General features: G+C 48.2%; 7 protein-coding genes across 7 annotated transcripts; 3 read left to right on the top strand and 4 right to left on the bottom strand.

Moving 5' to 3' along the window:
- Nucleotides 1-465: 465 nt before the first annotated feature.
- DEU56DRAFT_768405 (uncharacterized protein) lies at nt 466-2,441 on the bottom strand. Its single transcript, XM_041351239.1, has 5 exons — nt 2,385-2,441; nt 2,085-2,335; nt 1,972-2,035; nt 1,770-1,918; nt 466-1,715 (listed from the first exon to the last, which is right to left on the bottom strand). Exons 2-5 carry the CDS (start codon nt 2,199-2,201, stop codon nt 867-869), a joined length of 1,179 nt encoding a protein of 392 aa, XP_041214871.1. The 5' UTR covers nt 2,202-2,335; nt 2,385-2,441; the 3' UTR covers nt 466-866.
- Nucleotides 2,442-2,723: 282 nt separating this feature from the next.
- On the top strand, nt 2,724-3,834 carry DEU56DRAFT_943539 (uncharacterized protein; the record flags this gene model as incomplete). The annotated part of the gene is made up of 2 exons (XM_041358966.1): nt 2,724-2,916; nt 2,985-3,834. The coding sequence occupies 2 exons, from the start codon at nt 2,724-2,726 to the stop codon at nt 3,587-3,589; spliced, it is 798 nt and encodes a 265-aa protein (XP_041214870.1). The 3' UTR covers nt 3,590-3,834.
- A 1,370-nt stretch (nt 3,835-5,204) lies between these two features.
- On the top strand, nt 5,205-6,401 carry DEU56DRAFT_906821 (uncharacterized protein; the record flags this gene model as incomplete). The annotated part of the gene is made up of 1 exon (XM_041356847.1): nt 5,205-6,401. The coding sequence occupies one exon, from the start codon at nt 5,205-5,207 to the stop codon at nt 6,399-6,401; it is 1,197 nt and encodes a 398-aa protein (XP_041214869.1).
- A 212-nt stretch (nt 6,402-6,613) lies between these two features.
- Nucleotides 6,614-8,968, bottom strand: DEU56DRAFT_847393 (uncharacterized protein; the record flags this gene model as incomplete). Its single annotated transcript, XM_041355149.1, has 3 exons — nt 6,614-6,900; nt 6,958-8,413; nt 8,472-8,968. Coding segments are annotated over 2 exons (1,907 nt in total), but the record flags the coding sequence as incomplete, so codon positions are not given.
- On the bottom strand, nt 8,953-13,919 carry DEU56DRAFT_768392 (ATP-dependent RNA helicase). The gene is made up of 22 exons (XM_041351238.1): nt 13,682-13,919; nt 13,513-13,630; nt 13,179-13,460; nt 13,033-13,125; nt 12,843-12,980; nt 12,649-12,794; nt 12,358-12,595; nt 12,202-12,308; nt 12,012-12,140; nt 11,555-11,961; nt 11,406-11,503; nt 11,289-11,354; nt 11,061-11,234; nt 10,818-11,006; nt 10,570-10,755; nt 10,386-10,509; nt 10,200-10,330; nt 9,926-10,153; nt 9,696-9,875; nt 9,355-9,642; nt 9,128-9,296; nt 8,953-9,071 (listed from the first exon to the last, which is right to left on the bottom strand). Exons 1-22 carry the CDS (start codon nt 13,879-13,881, stop codon nt 9,043-9,045), a joined length of 3,720 nt encoding a protein of 1,239 aa, XP_041214867.1. The 5' UTR covers nt 13,882-13,919; the 3' UTR covers nt 8,953-9,042.
- An 81-nt stretch (nt 13,920-14,000) lies between these two features.
- DEU56DRAFT_768390 (P-loop containing nucleoside triphosphate hydrolase protein) lies at nt 14,001-15,704 on the bottom strand. The gene is made up of 9 exons (XM_041351237.1): nt 15,588-15,704; nt 15,428-15,539; nt 15,271-15,377; nt 15,120-15,221; nt 14,873-15,068; nt 14,519-14,811; nt 14,431-14,464; nt 14,288-14,374; nt 14,001-14,233 (listed from the first exon to the last, which is right to left on the bottom strand). The coding sequence occupies exons 1-9, from the start codon at nt 15,656-15,658 to the stop codon at nt 14,204-14,206; spliced, it is 1,032 nt and encodes a 343-aa protein (XP_041214866.1). The 5' UTR covers nt 15,659-15,704; the 3' UTR covers nt 14,001-14,203.
- A 34-nt stretch (nt 15,705-15,738) lies between these two features.
- Nucleotides 15,739-17,733, top strand: DEU56DRAFT_768385 (uncharacterized protein). The gene is made up of 3 exons (XM_041351236.1): nt 15,739-15,845; nt 15,898-16,954; nt 17,006-17,733. The coding sequence occupies exons 1-3, from the start codon at nt 15,773-15,775 to the stop codon at nt 17,400-17,402; spliced, it is 1,527 nt and encodes a 508-aa protein (XP_041214865.1). The 5' UTR covers nt 15,739-15,772; the 3' UTR covers nt 17,403-17,733.
- Nucleotides 17,734-20,217: the final 2,484 nt, after the last annotated feature.

Here is a 20,217-nt window from a genome sequence, read left to right as displayed (position 1 = left end):
CAGGGCTGGCCTATCGTGAATTTCAAACCGGGGAAGATGATGCACATTTACCGACCATGCACCATGCAAGTTTAGATAGTTGTATCTGTCTCTGGCCGCCGTGGGGCGTTGTTCGAAGAATGTTACCCCTGACCAAGACCAACCCCATGTGAATCTGAACAGATGTAATGATGAGTTGTTGCTTCTGAGCCTATCGGCTGTTCGGTTGTATATCTAGCCAGTTCTTTTGGCCATGGGCCATGTCAGCTCATGTACGTGATGCCCTGCTGTCCATCTGCCAGGCAGTCGTGACGTCGTGCGCAAGAGCTATATGGTTTTGGGTTGGTTGTAAGCGCTTGATAGGTCAGTGCGATGCGGCTTTTGTTCTCAAATGCCAGGGCCCAGCAGGCACCGATGATGATAGTGCATTGCCGTTCACTATGAAATAGGAAGGAGGTTACTATCCGAGTCACCGGCTAGGCAGGGAAAACGTCTTGTTACACTAGTGGCAGGATGGTGACAAGTGAAAGGCAGGTGATTTTAGAAGCCTTGATCACAGCAAGCCACTGGAAGCCAGTTCTACGATTCGAGACATTGCTGTGAGTCACCTGTCCTGCGGATTACCGTCACCACCCTCCAAAGAGACTCAGTCCGACGGACGGGCGATCGTAGTGAAATTGGTCTGTGTCCGGTCACAGAGTAGTTGTCCGACATTTGCAAATTGCACATTCGAACTGACGTGTTGTGACAACTCCAGGGCCGAGCATAACTATGCAGTGTAGTTCATATGCCATTGAATAGACGTCGCAGTAAGCAGAGTACTGTCAAAGCAAGAAGGGTATCAAGAGTCTAGGGATACAACGTTGTGACGAAACAACTACCACGATTTAATGGTTGAAATCCGCCATATTGGGCGACGTCCAACGGTCAAGTTTGGACGGTGTCGACTGCGCCCAACCCACGCTTGAGCCCACGCTTACTGGTGGCGCAGGCCCAGGATTTGGCGAGAACAGATTAGCGGGTCGTCGCATGGTCTTGGCGTATGGTAGCTGATTGGAGTATATGGGATCTTGCATGCGCAGACCACTACCGAGTTGAGGAGGATGTTGTGGCTGAAGCCGCTGCTGTGTTTGTTGTCGTTGAGGCGGCGGCGGTGGCAGGGGTTGTTGCTGGGGCTGTTGTTGAGGCTGCGACTCCCATCCACTCCAAGGGTTGCTCTCCCGCTCTTGTGGCACATCAATGTCAAAGGACCACGGGCTCATACGCGAACCAGAAGAAGATGACTCGCTCCGCTTCCGAGATGCCACGGAAAGCGAGGTGTAGATTCGTCCACTCTCTTCCCGCTCGAGATCAAGTGTTATGCCCTTTTCGCTCAGCGAGGCAGAGTCGATGCCCAGCATTTTACGCAGCTCCTCGTTCTCCTTTTCCAGGCGGGAAATTTCAATTTCGCGCTCCAAGGCCCAATCGTCCCTAATCTCGGATTCTGCTTGTTGGTCTAATGTTTGGAGGAGAGCATTGATGTCGATCGGAGAGTCTTGGGTGCCATCATCATTGAGTTCGGGCTCTTCGCCAGACATGGAACGATGCAATGCACGGAGAGTGTGAGCGAGGCGCTGAAGGCCTACTGCGGTTTTAGTTTCGGAAGTCAGGTCCGCGTACTGATTCTGAGAGTCACAGGCCAGGAGTAGGCCTTCATAGTGGCGTGTCAGGGTAAGCTCGTGTTGCTGAGCTGCTAACTAGATTTGAGGTACGTTATCATCGGAGAGTTGACAATGAGGTGTCAGACGCACTGCATGATTCCGGAATTTGGACATAATGGTTTCCATAGTACTTTCATATTCTTTGAGAAGGATACTGAATTGCTTGTTCTCGTGAAGTAGGGTTTGGTTCTCAATAATGAATTGGGCGTTCATGCGCTCCAATTCGGAGTCAAAAACCTCTGCGAACAAGGTTCAGCCCTGCTGCGGATGGAGGACGTGGTTGCAAGCAAACCTTTGGAAATATCGGTATTAAAGCGCCTCAGAGCAAAACCTGAGCTGGCGTGTATAGCCTGGTCCTAATGAAAAAATGTGAAAGGAACGGATATTGGCAGTGACCGAACTGACTTTAATTGCAGCTGCTTGTGAATGTATTGTAGTTGATATCTTCTGGTTATGAGCGAGCTGGTCGCTCAGCTCGTGAATGAGTAGCCATGCGCGCAGAATGTCGTTATCCATGATCATGTTGGTGCCCTAGTGGGTTTGGGACAGACGATATTGCTCTTCCCAAATAGGAAGGATTGACGAAAATGCAAAACACGCCGCTTGAACTTGTGGTCAGGCAAACGTTTAGTGCACTCTCCAAGGCAGAACTGGTCCTAAGTTGACATTGAATTGAGTGGACTGACTGACTAGTGCTTCACTGACCTAACAAAAATCTGAAGTTTGAGGTCAAGGGAGAGGTGCCGTGGGAAAGTGTGATACTGAGGAATGGGATGTCTTGATTTCTTTCTTCCGCTACTCTCCTATAGTCCGCTTCCTCATCAGCCTTCTGTACAACATCAAACTGAAACGCTCGCTTCTTCGATAATCAATAACTAGCGATATCACTGCAATCTTCCTTTGTCTCATACACGTTTCCTTCGGCAATTTCGACTTTACATCCTCGCTAATCTTCCTTTGCTTTCTTATTCGGCTTTCGGCCCTCTCATTTTTTCTTTACTTCATTCATATCAAGTTTTATTTTCCACTTTCTCCGCATCAAACATGTCATCTGCCTCAACATCGGGTCTATCAGCCTCCGTCACGCGCATTTTGTCTTTGACAGGCTTTGCAAAGGAGCTGAAGACAAAAGACATACAGGCTGCATTTTCGGAATGGGAAAACATCGGTGGAGGCTTCAAGATTAAATGGAGAGATGACACGAGCCTTTTGATCGTTTTCCAAGATGCATCAGTTGGTAAGTACTAACTGCATCTGATTTCCAGTATAACAGCGTCTTATGAGTACATATCCACGTGTTAACAGCCAAACGTGCATATCTACACACGCTCGCGTTCCCTCCTGCTATCCTTACTACCGGCAGTTCCGCTACCATCAAACCGTATGATGGGTCTGACGCCCAAACTGTCATCCAGACAGTTAACACTCGTGGCCAGCACACAGGCAATGCTTCTCGTGGTCATAATTTGCGCGCAGCCTCTATTTCTGTCTTCCCCAGCCGCAGCACCAACAGCAGTCAGAACGGATTACGCAACGGAAACGTCCAGAATGGCCACGTGCCGAGTGCTACTATTTCGGAGCATTCACCAAGGCTCAACGGGCGTGAGCCTTCTCCGACCCTTCCGACACTCCCTTCTCACCCATCTCTGAATGACCTCATAAATTCAGCCGTGTCACACGATGATCCCGCTATTCTTCACGCGGAAGGACCACCAAAGATTGGAGATCCAGGGAAGAGAATGTTGGGAGCTGCATTGGGTGTGAGACATCCTGCACTGGGACCGCGGGTCATTAATGGAAGCCATGCAACCGGTGGGGCAAGTCCCGGTACCAGTCCCAGGGGCAGTGGACTTGATTCTACCATGAGAGACATGCAGAGGGCAATGGGAGGGCTGACAGTTGTCGAGTGAATAATACACCATGTCCGAGGATGGGTGTTCGGATTGGCAGAGTGCGTGTAATTGATGTTTTTTTTCGTGGCTGATACGCATCCCTTGATGCATAATTGGAGGATTTCATATTTTTCTGTTTCTTTGTGCTATTAGTTCCCTGCATTCCTCGTGTCACGATACGTAGTCCCTCGTTTTTTCGAATGTTTTTGTGCAGCCAGCCAATTACTACACATTCTAACGCCAACAATCTAGGCTCGCCAGCCAGCGAGTTCCCTAAGGATATTCTAGGTTCTGAAATTAGCCTTAGTCAGGGTCTGCGCCCGCAGTTTCCATTGGTACCTGAAAATTAGAGCTTCCGTTGTCAACCCCCTTCACGCCATGACCCTACTGCCAACCTCGTTGCCCATGCATGGTATAATTTAGTCATGGCAAAATTTTGATTTTGGCAGTGCCACTACCTGTGACGCGACATGATGATGATCGCTGCCAATGATGGCAGCCAATCCCAAACTTATGGAGCTAGCACAGCTCTAGCCAGCTATGCTAACTGTTTTAGATCCCTGATGAGGCTCCGTGTTTTCTGCTGTATGATCGCGCGCAGTTCAGCGATAACGCACCATCTGTTACGACATCACGGAGAAGCTACATGGCATCTTGGCTCATCTTGGGTGGCAGCATCATGAGGTTTCATCAGATCAAGATGAAACGGAAAGATTGAATTTCATGGGAACAGGTAAGGTTCCTTATTCGGCCAGTGTACCAACCTTGATTGATGATATTCGCAAGCGCATCTCAAGCGCATCTTGTTACGAACCCCCTACACGGGCCTTGACAAATGCCCAGAGGCCGCCCGTTCCGGGAATACCACAGATCACGGGAGGAAACAAAGGGAGTAATGCCAAATGTGTGCTACGATGCCTTGTAGCTATTGACGGCTGCATCAGCCAAGGTTCCATGGCGCTGTCAATAACACGAGGATCAGGTGCGTCTTTCCCTCACAATCAGAGCAACTCTCTAGTATTCTTTATCCGGTTCTCAAGCCAACTCCTTGTAGACACGGTCAACTGGTCATTGTCCTTGCTGCCGTAGCCATACATGCGGCCCTTCTTCCTGACCGGTGATTTTCCTGATATATCACACGGCTGATGACTTTGACAACAAAGGTCGCTAATTCACTTCCGCGTCCATTCTTGTACCATCACTTAGTACAGATTTCAACGTGTTCGTGAGCCACTTTACCCCCGATTGCGCTGTTCGCTATCGGTGAATTACGGGACTGATCAATGGAAGTAACGCAGCCCCAAGAGTTAATCATGTTCGAGACCCTATACAATCCAACCACCGTAAGTACCTGCCAACAGCAGCCGACTTAGCGATGCGGGCCTGGTTTTAAATCGCCTGTCTTCCAATTTGATACGTTACTGACGTCCCAGCCTTTCTATTTGTGTTCTTTGACATCCAGATTTCGACGCTTCTTTACGGCTGATCTTGGGGTATATGATCTCCGAATCGATTTCCGCGCGCAGCTTTGGTCGCTGCTCCATCATACACTGAATGTGACTTGCCTCATCATCTAGACATGCAGTCATACATATATTGCCATCCTCAGCCTCAGTCCCCCCATACACACACCATGAGTCCCTACATCCACTCCCCCGACAGCGTCTACTCTTCCGACGGCTTTTACTCCCCTCCCGAACATTACCAGCCAAAGTACGAGTCCTCTGCGACCGTACCAAGGTTCAACTCGTGGTCAGCTTATAGCCATATTTCGAGCCTTTTGCGTGCTCCGCACCATGCTCCATCCATCAATCCTAAAGTCACGATTTTAACGACACAGCCATCCCTATCCTCCGACGTTAACACCCCTTCGTCTGCGTCGACACTGTCAATACAGACGCCGTCCTCCCCCTTTGTCCATGAATATCCTGACAATCGGGAAGACATGGATTTTGATGAATCTGACTCAGAAGATGAAGACGTTGATTCTGACATTGATGAGATGGATGGTATTGAGGAAGAAACTATGCCGTTTTACGGTGTAACCGTGCCCCAGGTGATGAAATCCACTTCTGCGCTCGAAGGCGCGCTAGGGGACGGTTCACGGTCATCTGGCCCTTGGTGGCCACAGCCATCATCGTCATATATACTTTCAGACCGGCGAATGTCCGTGTCTGCGCCTGGATCCTCATCCCACCGACCAATACCTTCCCATTCACAACGACGACAGGACAGCGATATGTATTCCCCAAGACCACCTAATGATTCGGCACCAGCATCACCTTCATACCCTCATCAAAGCTCTTCGTATACCCATGACAGTTCGAGTTCAATGACTACATTATTCGCACCACCCACTTCCGCATTGTACCAAAATTCGTCATCATCCTCGCTGGCCGATGCAATTCCAATCGGTCTTACACCTGGAGCTACACGAAATTCATCCACTCGTCTGCCCATTATGCAACCACAACCAATCCGCCCAATCCCTCCCATTCCTTTGGACGAATTAACGACGTCTGCTGCCGAAGTAGATGACCCTGTCTTTCCAAACGAAGACATTCATAGACCTCGAGAGCGGAGTCTTTCGCCCCTTCCACTTCTTTGCCAGCCAGTCTCCGATGCCGTGAGGTATCAATTGAGCGCAAATTCTAGGAACGCTCAGGGTGACGGTGAGGCATATGATCATCAGATTACGGCGGAGCCGTCACCTAGAATTTCTGCCATTCAATCTCATCATTTTAATCCGGCTTACCCCCGAACCTGTTCAGGAGCCACGCACACTCCGATGTGTACATGCAGACGTGACAGGAAAATGAGTTGGCGGTGATTTTTATATATATCCATGTCAATTGTTCGTATGATGATATTCATGAAGGTTTTACTTGGATATTTGATCAGGCCTAGTAACTAGATAAACTATATAATTCAACTTTGCATAGTTTATTACATGTCTTCATTCCATTTGGGGCTCGTTAATACTTACTTAACCTAGTGATATTGCAGAAACGTACATGCGCAAACAAAACGTGAACAAGTAAACCGAAAGGACTAGACGAAAAGAGAGCTGAAAAAAAAAGGCAAGTGAAAGCCAAAGCGTTCCGAATCGTGCTTGAGGGTAACCTTAATTAATATTATCGTAAACTAGTACCGTAAAGAGAAATTCATTATGGAACATGAAGCTGTCTTTAGGATCTGGGAATCCAAAAGACAGGTCGTGCGATGGTACAAGGTGACGCTGGGAATTCAGGGGTGCGCGAAGGAGATTGACGGTTTTGCGCAGCCTAGGTCAAATGTGGAACTGCTGTTAAATAAACATGAAACGTTTGCTATATCAATCAACGGATAAGTAGTGTCCAATAGATCAGGATATAAGTCGAACTTACCGGTGCCAAGCCCATCATCTCACACCGTCAGATAGCTATTGTTCTGTTATATTCCTCCGCCAGCAGAAGTCGTCCGCATTCTAGCGCTGCGGGACGTAAATGATCTTGTCCTGATCCTGTCACACTCACGTAGCTGCGATTTCTGCGGAGTGCAGGGAGCGAAGCGGGTTTGTGGAGCTAGACTCTTTCGGCTACTTTTCTGTTTGGCCAAAGTAAGGGCACCGGTTTCATTGACGTTTGGTGAGGCAGCCGGTTGTTGTAACGGAGTGGCGGGGCGCTTAGGGTTGACATCGACATGGTGAAGCTCAGCCGAAGGCAGTAATGGCGGAGATCCTGGGAAATCCGGATGTCCGTGGACGGATCCTCCACGGATCTTCGACTGTAATGGGACCGAATGGTTGGGAAGTTCAGGGGTGCCCGAGTTAGATGCGGCATCCAGAAGGAGATCCTCAGCCTCACCCCTTTCCTCGTTCGGAAGGAAATAGAAATCCAGAGGTACGTAGGATTGGCGCCGAGAGCGGATAACAGGTGATTCCCTCATTGAATCATCGACGCTGGCAAATATTGGAAACAACGTGTCCAGGGGAAGCGCCTCGTTATCTGTAACAAAGTTGGTATTGGAGACTTGAGGTGCTTTCTGCCTGATCGTACTCGCGTCAGATTTGACCGGCTTGGAATTCCTGGAGGCCGAAGCTTTGTCATCCGTCACGCAGAATTCTCCCGGGTTAACCCAGCGTCTATACTCGCTGCCATTGCAAGGAACGGACTGGCGATTGTCGGAAGAAGTTGGTCTTCGGCCATTATTTTGGTAAGGCGCTGCAAGAAGCCCCTCGTAGTAAAGTTGCGACCGTTCCTGCATGTATTTTCTATATGTGCCGGCACATTCATGGATGTCACGAGGAGTGCCAAACGCTCCAGAAAGAAGTTGATAAAGTGCCGACCGCTCAGTAGCTGAGAGTGTACAAGCGTTCGGCGACAAAGGGTCGGCAGAAGTTGTACATGGCGATAAACCTAGTTCAGCCCCATCGGCTTTCAGATCTGGCACCACTTGGGAAAGGGTGTGGAGTGGGCTTGTCTCGAACATTAATACTGATGGGCCACAATACGTGTAAGAGACCTCGTCTATCGCTTGTGCATATGTGTAAGACTCGTCAACGGTACTGACCACCAGATCAAATTCTTGGTTTGTGTCGCTCGCAGGAAAGATGTCAGGTTGGAGGATTGGACTTATTGCGCGAGCCATCCGAGATGACGGACAGATGACTGCAGGTGGCAGGGGGTCGTCGTGAGTGGATCTAACGGCATATTTCCTTGGGCGGCCAGGTTTGGCCTTCGTAACTCCACGAGGTTTGCTAACTGGGGGCTTGGCCTGCTTGAGGTTTGATATCAAGTTTACAGTTGCTCTCCGCGACTCCTTCATAGGTGCTTGGCGCAAAGTGCGGAGGTTCGGCTTCGGCTGAGAAAATAGATCACATATCAGTGATGTTCTTAATGATCTATTCAAATGTTCGAACCGATCGCGGTGCTAGAGCAAAATCATTTGGCACAGTTGTGTTACCGTTCTTATCTTCCTTGATCACGCGCAGGCCTCGGCTGTGAAAATAATCATAGACATGCCTCCTGTCGATGTTGTAACGTTCTTGCAGCTCTTTCCGGACAGCAAAGGACGGCATCTCGATGTTTCCAGGGTGTATCAGTGCCTCAAGATCGCGGACAAGATCCGGTCCTAGTCGGAGAGCAAGGCTCTCAGGATTGACTCGCCTTCTCTGGAATACAGTGCTAGCATTCTGAACAGCGGAAGCGCTTTCCGTTCCCAACGGTTGATCAGATGACGGGGAGCCGGAACCATTGAGGTGATGCCAGGTAGAGTGTGAAACGGCAGTTTGACGGGTAAAACGAGAACTGCTGGCTGCATCGGTATCGCTTGTGGAGACTGATTCCATTCGGCTGGGAGAAGAATTGCACAGGATATGAGAAGGTTTCGCGTCAACTTCGGGCAAAATGAACATCGCTGCTTTGGATAGGAATCTTATAGTCTCATTCCGCGGAGTATAAAAACTACATATGCTGTACAGCCACCACATGTTAGAAGTACAAACTAGCAGCGAACACGACTGCAAAGGTATGCGGATCAGAGACAATTGAGCTCTCCAAAGAAATCTTGACTTACTGTCCCTCTTGATTTTTAGTTGAGCCTCTTCCAGTTTCTTGAATAAGTCCATATCCCCGATCACCCGAGCAGCATCCCTGACTTCTCTACAAGTCTCATCTAATCGCGTTATAACCCTCACTATCGTACCTTCCGGAATGGTAGTCAAGGCTGTTATCTGGTCAAAGGGCTTTATAAATGGTTGACCATGAGTTTCCACCCCTGGTAACACACGTTTTCTGACTCACCATGCCTTTCGCCCATTCGTATACTACTTCCATGAGACCGAATTTCAAGCTGGTTTTAAATTCCTCCGCCACAACCTTGTGGCGATCTTGCACGGCTTCCACCCCCCTACTGATTGCAAGAATTGCGTCTCTGCCCTCCTCGAGTTTGGCCGGCACATCAGGTTCCGTCTCTGTTTTTTCTTGAAAGACGAAGCAAGATAGAAGAGCAACCACTTCTTCTGGCTCATAGTTTGCGAGAGTATTCTCAAGTATAAGCTCAGTGAGGACAAGCTCGTTTGCAGAGTTGATCTGAACTTCAGTAAGCCGACAATATAATTCGGTATAGCAGGATCATATCTGACCTCGCATGCCACACGACCCTTCAGTTGGACAGTCGAGTTTTCGTTGATGAACTTCAACTCTTTGAGAACCTCTATTCGTTGCTCATAGTCCGGGATAAGGTCGAGGTTCTGGTCAGAAATTGCCATTTTGAGCCTGTCTATGTTTGCGCGCAGCGTCTTCTGACCATGGAGAATAAGATACTACACGGCCCCATAAGTCACATGAAGGCGTGAAAGTGACTTGAACTGACATGATCGTGAAACTCGCCGCACAATGTACACGATGAACCTTGGCGACGCTTGGCGAGGTCATTTCTGCTGCGCAATGCCTCCTGGAAATCTAGCGTTCGGATGCGGTCCCAATTAACCTCTGGTACGGTTCCAGCAGACCTCCAGTTGTGGACAAGAATTTGTAGCGAGTTGATAATCTCAAGCATCAAAGATTTCCTATGGTGATCGACGATTCCAGTTGCGTCCACCTGTCTCAGCTTAGCATCAGGACTCCGGGAAAAAATGCTGCCATACCTTCATAGTCTCGGAAGTCACCATAGAAATGCTGTCGAGAGGGACACTTCTTAGGTCGTATATGGGATTCTCGATTCCCAATGAAGCGGGAGCCAGTGGCCATCTCGGTGGCAGAGCTCGATCTTCAACATCTTGAAAATTCGATGAACGGGTTTCATATACTATCGTATGTCATAGAATGTGTACCTGTGTCACCTAATTTCGTTTCTTGGTCGACCATAGCCAGCACGAAAAACAGCTTCCCTACGGATGAACTTGCTTGCCGTGGATCTGGTTTAAGCAAAACACCGACATTACCCCGCTTGAAATGCTGGTTGTAAACGGGAGGATGATCAGTAGGAGTGAGGGTCATGATCGGCAGATAACGTACGCCGTCTCTTAAGACGACAACCCTCCCTGGGCCAAATAGGTTGGCATTTGAAGGACTGGATGTCGCCATAGTGCAAAGGTTGTTATTCAAACCAACGACCTCAAGGGAAAGATCGTAATAGCGCTCGATGTCAACCAAGCAAACATCACATTCGAGTTTAGGCATCTTAGAAAGTGTCCTCTCATGCTGATAATTATCGTGGTCAATGGGTATATCTGCGCATGCAAAAATGAAATGTAAAAACATACATCTGCAACTTGCTTTTGATGTTCGGGAAGCAGTCTCTGCGAAGAATTTTCAGAAAAGCTCCGTTTGATCATTTCCTCGACGCGCAGAGCCTCCACACGAAGCAAGTTTAGTATCATATTATAGGTGAGCCTGAATTGCGACTGCAGTTTTCCGGGTGTGCCGAGCATCATCTTCAAGAGATCTGTTTGCTGTAACGATGAGGTGTTATTGAAGTGTGCCCAAACCACTAATAGCGAGCTTACCTCAGGAAGACTGTCGCCTGCAACAATGATCACCGTTCCAGTAGGGTCCAGACCACGCCGTCCAGCACGACCCGCCATTTGGGTGTATTCGCCAGGCAGGATGTCTCTGAAGCTGCGCCCATCATGCTTCCGTATGTTGGAAAATACAACACATCTTGCGGGCATGTTAACGCCCTGGGCGTGCCGTCAGAATTCCCTTGCCAATAACACAAGATGAGAAACACACACCATTGCAAAGGTCTCTGTGGCAAACAAAACCTTGACGAGCCCACGTGCAAACAATATCTCCACGACCTGTCAACAATGAGTCAGTCGTGATCAAAGCCTTGCATGAATTACTCAGACCTCTTTGACGATGGGCAACAAACCACCATGATGAACACCGATTCCTCGTGACAGTAGGTCCCTCATCCTAGCGATTTGCGGAAGCTTCTTGTCCGAACCTAGGATAGGAATCAACACAGTCAATGAAATTATCTACGGGTCGCACTTACCCTTTAGTCGCGAAAGGGCCTTCTCGATGGCGACATGTACCTCACTCTTTTCTACGGACGTGCACAGATCTGAATTGGTAAGAGTTCCGGCATTTTCTTCACAACGCTTCTTTGACAGAGTGAACACAACGACAGGAAGTAGCCCCTTTTTCTGAAGATGATTTAGTAGGTGCACATAGAGATTCTTGTCTGCGCCAGTGTGAATAGTCCTAGACTGTCCGCCGCCACGCCCACGGGGTGCAGACCCATTTGGGGCTGCGCCGCGTTGACCACCGCGTGCTGGTGCTGCGCCACGCTGCACACCTCGAGCAGCGCCTCGAGCACCGACACGCTGTACAGGAGGTAAACCTGCAGCGTCTCGTTCCTTATCCTGTTTCCTCCTGAGAGCATCGGCGGCGTCCTGGTACCTGTGATCGTAACGTTAGGATGCTCAATATCCAAACGTTTGTGACATTACCCCCGTGAAACCCAATTCCTAGAAGCATCTACGATCTTGAATGTGTCCCTGCCGGCGTAAAGATAATGCTCAAGAGGCACAGGTCTTTGCGCCGTGGAGATCACATATATGTCCTTCTTCTTGGTTCGCCTTTGTAAATTCGCAGGTCAAAGTCAAAACCGTGACATGCAAATGCCTCATATTTGCTCACCCTACCCAGTCAGCAAACTCTTTGCTGTTGGGAACAGTTGCCGATAGCAGGATGATGTTAACGTGATCAGGTAACATGATGATGACTTCCTCCCAGACAACACCTCTCTGCCAAACTCTAAAATAAGTAAATTTCGGTATAATGCAGGCACCATACCTCTGCATCGTTCACGTAATGCACCTCGTCAAAGATCACAAATTCGACATCGCGAATCAGATCGGCGCCCTTGTACAGCATGCTTCGGAGGATTTCAGTCGTCATCACCAGACAGCTCGCCTCGGGATTGATCTGCACATCCCCTGTGAGTATTCCGACAGATGACGACGAGAAAGTTTGTTTGAAGTCTCGAAATTTCTGGTTTGACAGTGCTTTGATCGGCGATGTGTATATGGCGCTGAAAGAGAACTTGAAGTGTTGGAATGCTGCTATACAAAGAACAAGACAAACCGTGTCATATGTTTCTCAGCAAGAGCGATGGCGTATTCGGCAACAACAGTTTTCCCAGCGGAAGTATGCGCTGCCACAAAGACTGAATCTCCCATTTCGAGGTGATACACTGCTTCTTTCTGAAAAGTATCCAACTCGAAAGGATACTGCACCAGATCATGAGAATTTGAGGCACGAACAGGATGATGACTGACTTTGTGAGCCATATCTGGCACAAGTTCATGAAAGTTTGTCATAGGTTTGTTGATATCAACCACATGTGCCCAATCGCGCTTGACTACATTGGGTTTCCTCGTCCGTCGGGGAGCCGTTGATGGTCGTAGGTGTGTCCGCTGGAAGCGTGCTATTTGAGCATTGATCGAGCCTGCATAATGAGGTCCTCACCGTTGTTGGTAAGAGCTCATCAATTTCTCCGAAACTATCGCCATTGGGTAAGAGATCTCTTTCTTCATCCAACACATGACTTTCATTAATGTGCTGCGCGTTCTGTACTGAGCAAATATATGATACATGGGAGAATGACGATATACCTTGTCCTCATTGAAACCAGCAGTATCATCGAGGGAGGTAAGTGCTTCGTCTTCCGGATCATCTCCCGAAAGTCGCAATCCTCTCGAAAAACCCGGTAAGACAGTCCGCAACCCTTTGATAGGCTCTGCTGTGGTCTGTTTTGCTGCCAGAATCACATCGTCAAGTCCACCAGGCTTGAATGGAACATAACCAGATTTTCCCCTGACAAAGTTGGCCACTGGGGCCGGAGCACGGTCCATAGATGTCGATGTGAGCGCTGTCGAAACCGGTGCATTTGGTGTCTTGGACGAATTTACAACCGCGAAACGCAAAGAAGATAAACTAAGGGCTCACTTCAGCATAACCAATGACGCGTCCTTCGAGACCCGCACGCAGGAAGGTAAGACTGGTCGGCGGTGGAGAGGGTTCTGAGGTCAAAAGTGATCGAATAGAAATTTCGGGTTGCCAAGCTCTGAGGTGGAAGAAGTCAAATTTGCTACTTGAAAAGCATAGATATACATACATCTGATACGTTGGAAGCCAGTGCTCGGGTATCCTGTCTGGTGGAAGGAGCAACTTGGCTTCAATTTCCTGATGGACCTTGTCTCGAGTAGGGAAACCAGCAAGTCCAAGATCTTTCAGTATCTGATCTGCATCTTCTCGCCGAGGGTTTAATATCTGGTCCATGACATGTTCGTGACTATCTGGCATGGTCTCAACCATCTCGTTCTGCTATACAGCCTAGATCAAGTTCAAAGTCATTAGCAGTGAATCTGTGGCTGTGTCGGACATTCTACATTATTACATTCACGTGACGCTGAATCCTGATGCAATATTCAGGAGTTAGATGTTGTACACAACGGAAAAAGGCAAATCTTGATAGGCTTTAGCTATCCCTAGTTTCGTCCTTAAGGATGATATTGCAGCTCAGACACGGAATCTGCGACAAGGCCTCAGCGTTCAACGCCCATGGAGTTGAGCTACTCGATTGAGAGAAGGATTGAAGCGTATGAGCTATAGCAAAGACACTGGCAAATGACGAATACTACAATTGAAACAATGTAGGCTGCATGTTCTAAATTACACTCGTTCAGCTATAGTTAACAGTGCATTCAACGATCAAGCGCACCATTTTACACAGTCGAGCCAGCAAACCGCCCAATTGGATAATAGTGCCCACACCCTCAAGTATCCGCATATGCGTGAAGCCAATTTCCTGATATGATATGGTTTGTTAAAACGCTCGAGTAATGCATGAACAGTTCCTCCTGCCTTGATAAATTCAAGTTTCATATACTCGGGTAGTCTACCAGGAGAGATATTTTCAGCGCCAACGATAACTCAGAAAGCTGGGACTGACTCATCAAATGTTTTTGTTACTCTGAAGACTGTGACTACGATGTCAACAGCGCTATAGCCTTGCTCCCAGAGTTCATTCAGTTTCTCCATCGCAGCATCGATATCACCCTTTAAGCACAACCGTATCATGCTTTGCACGATGACAGGATGAGGCTGGTCGCAAACTTTGAAAACGTTTTCACCAGACACAAATCCAAAACCGGAGTGCGTTGACTGAAGGTTGTTGATTGCTTGACGCATGTCGCCTTCGGATGTGAAGATGAGAGCAGTCAGACCATCGTCATTGTATTCGACCTAAGCCGATAGTAGGTTTTGGTCAGTAAGAAAATGACAGGCGCAGTAATTGGATCGTCACCTCCTCCATTTCGCATATTTCTAACAGCCTTTTCAGAATTTCGGTGTCTCTCAGCTTTGCATATCGTAGGATAGCACATCGACTCTGTATCGGTTCGATGATTTTGTTAGACATGTTGCATGCCAGGCAAAAGCGAGTTGTGTTTGAGTAAATCTCCATCGTTCTTCTCAACGCTTGCTGTGCACCACCAGTCATACTGTACAATTGAGTGAGCGTCACCAAGACGTGATTTCGTTGATATTTTCACCTGTCAGCCTCGTCCAGAATCACAATTTTATGCCGCCCAGGAGGAAGGGTGACCTTCTTCTGTGCAAAAGCCTTTATTTTATTCCGTACGACATCGATTCCTCTGGGGTCAGGTCAAATTGAGAAAGGTATCAAAGATTAGAACTCCAAACCTCTCATCAGAAGCATTTAGTTCGAGAACACCCTCTTTGTACGCATCCCCGAGTAACTGATGAGCTAGACAGTGTATACTCGTCGTCTTTCCAATACCCGGCAAACCCTGTAATCACATTTGCATCAAGAAAAGTAACATCTCTGTCAAATACGCACTGATATAATGATATGGGGGCAATTTCCATCCTTTGCAATGACCTTCAGTCTTTCAATAGTGTCAACGTTTCCGACCACATCGTCCAAGTTCTGTGGCCTGTATTTCTCCACCCTACCAATTCTCAGTTTACAGCAGTCACATAGAAGTCAAAGCACATACCAAGGTAGTTCATAGCCTGAACTCGCAGCTCCGGTAGCTGGTGCCTTCCCTTTTGCTGAGGATGAAGCCATGAGTAAGTTATTTGGGAAGCAGACGCGACACGCTGTGACATAATATTGTCTGTGACCATGTGTGACCACACGCGTTTCTTGTCCTTTTTGCCTTGATTTGGGCTTGATGCATTGATGTCCCCTTCGTTCCTGTCTCCGCTCAGTCACTGTTGTCAACGTCAACGCGTCAAGTTCATATTGCAGCATGGTGAGTAGAGCATCAATAATTGGAGTAAATTTTACATAGTATGTGCTCGCAGGCTTGAAAGGGTCTCGTTTTCTGTCGAAGAAGGCCCCAGAGGTGCTTCCTGCGACAACAGTCCTTCCTAAACCACGCCTCGACTACCGCGCTATCTCAGAGTCGATAGTGTACAAGTCCCACAACGCCTTTAATCGAAAGGCTCCACTTCCGATTGGTGCATTACAGTCAGTCGCGCGTTATTATGATGAACAGAAGGAACTCTCCAGCAAGTTAGGCTTGAAGCGTCACGCCCGCTCGAACTTGGGCGAAAAGATGAAAAAGATCAAAGACCCAATTGGGAAGCAGGCTGTCCTGGAGGAAGCTAAACTTCTGAAGGTGGAGGTCGCAGAGCTGGAGCAGAAACTTGTGGCAGTGGAGGACAATTTACTGGGGCTTGCATTGCAAATACCGAATGACACTCATCCTGATGTACCATTAGGTCCAGAGGAGGCTGCTGTAGTGCTTTCCACTCACGGACTGGATCCCATTGCCGCTAGTGGGAATCGTGACCACATGAATATTGGTCGCGCTCTTGGTATCCTTGACTTTGAAGCGGGAGCGACCGTTACGGGTTCATCTTGGTATTACTTGCTAGGAGAAGCAGCATTACTGGAGATGGCTCTGACCAACTACGCCCTCTCAATTGCTCTTAAACACGGATTCCGATTCGTCACGACGCCGGACGTTGTTCGGGCAGACATTGCTCTACGATGCGGATTCCAACCTAGAGATCAAAACGCTGATCCACCTGTTTCGCAAATGTATCATATCGCATCTTCGAATCCCTCTCATCCCGAACTCGTGCTTTCTGGTACCGCAGAAATACCGCTTGGTGGTATGTTCGCGAATCAAATATTTACGGAGCAAGCTTTGCCTTTGAAAGTGGTCGGTCTTGGCCGTTCGTTCAGAGCTGAGGCAGGTGCCCGCGGTGCAGACACTCGTGGGCTGTACCGTGTCCACCAATTCTCGAAACTCGAGCTTTTCGTTGTTTGTAGTGAAGACGCCAGTGAACAAGCGATGGAAGAACTTCGTAGTGTGCAAAAGGAAATTTTTGAAGGCCTGAATTTTCCGTTTCGGTAAGTATCATATGTCAGACCGAGCCGCTTGCTCTGACATTACGAAACAAGGGTTTTGGATATGCCTACCGAAGAATTGGGCGCCAGCGCGTATCGCAAATACGATATGGAAGCGTGGATGCCAGGTCGAGGGAGTTGGGGAGAAATTTCCTCCACATCCAATTGTACTGATTACCAGGCCCGCCGCCTCCATATCCGCTACCGTCGGTCGTCAAGCACGCCCAATCATTCCCCACCATCGTCCTCTTCCGCTTCGACTCAATCGGCACCTGCGATACCGTTCGCCCATACTTTGAACGGCACCGCGGCTGCCATTCCCCGTCTAATTGTTGCCCTTATCGAGAATGGTGCAAGCTTCGACGAGGAAGGCAAGCCAGTGGGTCTTGATCTCCCCAGCGCTTTGAAGCCCTTCTGGCACGGTACATCTTCGATTATACGGTGGACTTAATCGTGGTCTATTGACTTCCTAGCTATTGCCAAGAATCAAGGTCAAGGTACAGAACCAAGTGATATCTGACAATATGTATCGGTAATCTAATTAAGCAAAAAAGCCCTTCTCTGATTTACTGGGCTCCAAGGATGGCGATGGCGATGCAGCCATGTGCTCCAGGCTTCGAACTTCGTTGGCATCAAATATCAAAGCGCAGGGTTCGTGCTGTTCCATCGCGCTGTAGCATCATTGCGTGAATGTTTCTGAAACAACGATGCTACGGCGCGACGCAATACTAGATCATTATAGTGTGACGAATATTAATATGTCCCAGTGCTATCTGTGCACCCTGGTGTCAAAGAGAAGCAAGCTTCATATTGTACGACTCAGTCTTTGCACCATGTCAATGTACCTGCGAAGAAGTGTGTCTTGAGAGGGGAACACACGATTGTCATTTTTTCAGAGAAATGTCAAGGCTAACTTCGACTTGAGTATGTACGTGGTCTGCGAGCTAGCTGACCCGAGCCCTAACTGGTACGCACTTAATCGCTGACATCCACACATCCTTTAGGCTTCTCACTTCAGGAAGCAAGCCTGGCCTTGCTCGTTGATCGAAATCCCTGAGGAGCACGGTATACTCGATTTTACCATCGGAAAATACTCGCCGCATCCATGTCAAGTCGCCAGCGTTGAGATCGAGAGTACATGTGACAATGCAAGGTACCCGATGATGTCGTAGAATGTCCTATGTAGGTCCTGTTTCGGTGAATAGCTAGCAAGTAGGTGTGTCACTTGCATGCCAGCGCCAGTGCGAGTAGGCTCCGTCACATAACGTGTTTCACGCTAACCACAAAATTCCTCTCATTTCAGAACAGATCTTGGCTTGTAGATTGCTTCACCGGCACGGCCGCATCAGTACCGTCAAAGGAGACACAGAGGCCGCTAAGCAATTTGCAAAATCAGTAGTGGCTCGATAAATTCAAAGGTTGTATTTCGGTGCCCTGATACTTGATAATGCCACTCAACTAGAAATAGAGTCTAGATAGGCTTTCTTGCCACGGCCTGGTATAATTATTTGCGTTCACTATCGGGCGGCTGAGTATTCTCCAAACGGCCTCATGGCGTTTGGCATCACAGAGCATGACCGACTCGGACAGAGAAGTCGCATTTATAAGGCTATGTATCCCCAAATGTCAGTCAGGGACTGCCTCAGATTTAGCCAAGTGCGGATCTAAGAAACATGAGGCATCCAACGAGGATGGAGAAGGGCCTTGGTCGTTCGAAAGAGAAAGGATATCGATTTGTTCGCTCGCTCCTGAGAGTTGATTTGATATTTAGTTATCTCCTTCAAGTACGTCGAAATGAACCGGAAATGTACATACAGCGTTCCACGGCTCACTTCTTAAGACATCGTGCATGAATTCTGCATTGATACGAGAGAATACATTGCTTTGGACGTAGTTACGATCGTCCAGGAAGTTTCCACTGGATGTGAATCCAGCGGGGTTTCTAATGGACCTCCCCTAAACACGAGATCCGTATATATAACCCGCAGCCACTTCTCTTCCTTTCCTTTGGCAAACTAAGGTGACCCCACTCTGCGAGATAGGCTTGCGGTTTTACCGGTGAATTGACTTCCTCGACATCTTCGTGATCCATCGTTCTGACTTTAGCGAATATTGCACAGGAGCTTGTCGAGCGATTCCATCTCTACCCTTGACGGTGGTTATGGATCATTATCTTCCACTTTGGCTCGATTAGGGCTATTGTGGTTGGATTAGTTGTCGGACAGGTGAGTTTTCTTTAACGTATCTCAAACACGATCTCAAACGATCATCGCAGTCTCTTTACGGAGAGCTGGTCCTTCGACGATGAAAGTTTGGGTCTTTCGAGATTTTGTATCTCAAGGCACCTGAGCTTATTTGGTACGCCTGTCGTTCTTGCTTTCTGATCTCTTGCTTAGTTTTGTTAGATGGTCTCGATTTCAGAACCTTCCCATTCATCACGCCATGATCTCTTTGGCCTGCCTTGAGTGCTTAGTTGCATTCCTTTGCACGCCTTTGTAGTAATCATAGGGTTGACTGCGCTCGTCTGATCGATTCTGTCGTGTCTCAAATTAAATAACCCAGGACGAAAGTCTCGAGTCTCTTGACCGAGCCTACGTATCATTTGCCAAGATGTGATGTGTAGTAGAAACGTTGAAATAGTAAGAGTTGATGCATTACATACTGTGTGATAAGATCGCCGCCGTACTCGCTCGATGTGAGTTAGTCTCACAGACAGGCCTCGAGCTGCATGAAACTTTCATGAATTCTCGACACTCGTATTGCCACCATTTTCACCGGTATCCTTTGATAAGCGGTTATGTAGGGGCCAGGGCTAGAAAAAATACCGGGCAAAAAAGCTGAAGGAACCGAGTATACTGTTGTCTTGGGAGGTTTGGCGCCTACGCTGGAGCACTGCAAACGAAAATCTTCCACATTGAATTTCATATATTCGTATCTGTCTGTCATGATTACAAAAGTCCTCTCCCCTCCTCTCCACTCCAGCAAACCCAATATTCGTGGCGCCCTCTTCCGTCTGCGCGCCTCCACAAGGCTGAGGTGAAGAAGCACCAAAGTCTACGTAAAGGGGAGAACAAAAGGACGAACAAAAGACGCATGGCGCAATGGGGGGATATGTGATAGGAAGAAATATGAGACACAGAACGAGCGTGGTGCGGTCACAGGAGGGATCTATGAACGGTGAAGGGAAATGATAAAAGGTTCAACGAGTTCAAGTGGCTTGGAACAGGATTATGGGTTGGGAACATGGGGTTCAATAAGATGAGAAC

This window comes from Suillus clintonianus, assembly GCF_016758775.1.
Source record: "Suillus clintonianus strain FC179 chromosome Unknown DEU56scaffold_3, whole genome shotgun sequence".
Taxonomy (NCBI): Eukaryota; Fungi; Basidiomycota; class Agaricomycetes; order Boletales; family Suillaceae; genus Suillus; species Suillus clintonianus.
Note: the sequence above shows the minus strand (reverse complement) of the source record. Positions and strands in the feature narration are given on the sequence as shown.

Bases quoted from the DNA above. Each gene is read 5' to 3' on its own strand.
- DEU56DRAFT_768405 (XM_041351239.1), bottom strand. From the start codon at position 2,201: ATGATCATGGATAACGACATTCTGCGCGCATGGCTACTCATTCACGAG. The intron at 1,919-1,971 runs GTTTGCTTGCAA...CCTTGTTCGCAG, and splicing joins TAATACCGATATTTCCAAAG to AGGTTTTTGACTCCGAATTG. The intron at 1,716-1,769 runs GTGCGTCTGACA...CCTCAAATCTAG, and splicing joins CCAAATTCCGGAATCATGCA to TTAGCAGCTCAGCAACACGA.
- DEU56DRAFT_768392 (XM_041351238.1), bottom strand. From the start codon at position 13,881: ATGGTTGAGACCATGCCAGATAGTCACGAACATGTCATGGACCAGATA. The intron at 12,795-12,842 runs GTCAGTCATCAT...GATCTGGTGCAG, and splicing joins TGCCAGATATGGCTCACAAA to TATCCTTTCGAGTTGGATAC. The intron at 12,309-12,357 runs GTATGGTGCCTG...AGAGTTTGGCAG, and splicing joins ATTACGTGAACGATGCAGAG to AGAGGTGTTGTCTGGGAGGA.
- DEU56DRAFT_768390 (XM_041351237.1), bottom strand. From the start codon at position 15,658: ATGGCTTCATCCTCAGCAAAAGGGAAGGCACCAGCTACCGGAGCTGCG. The intron at 15,540-15,587 runs GTATGTGCTTTG...GAGAATTGGTAG, and splicing joins TCAGGCTATGAACTACCTTG to GGTGGAGAAATACAGGCCAC. The intron at 15,222-15,270 runs GTTTGGAGTTCT...ACCTGACCCCAG, and splicing joins CTAAATGCTTCTGATGAGAG to AGGAATCGATGTCGTACGGA.
- DEU56DRAFT_768385 (XM_041351236.1), top strand. From the start codon at position 15,773: ATGTCCCCTTCGTTCCTGTCTCCGCTCAGTCACTGTTGTCAACGTCAA. The intron at 15,846-15,897 runs GTGAGTAGAGCA...ATGTGCTCGCAG, and splicing joins CAAGTTCATATTGCAGCATG to GCTTGAAAGGGTCTCGTTTT. The intron at 16,955-17,005 runs GTAAGTATCATA...TTACGAAACAAG, and splicing joins GGCCTGAATTTTCCGTTTCG to GGTTTTGGATATGCCTACCG.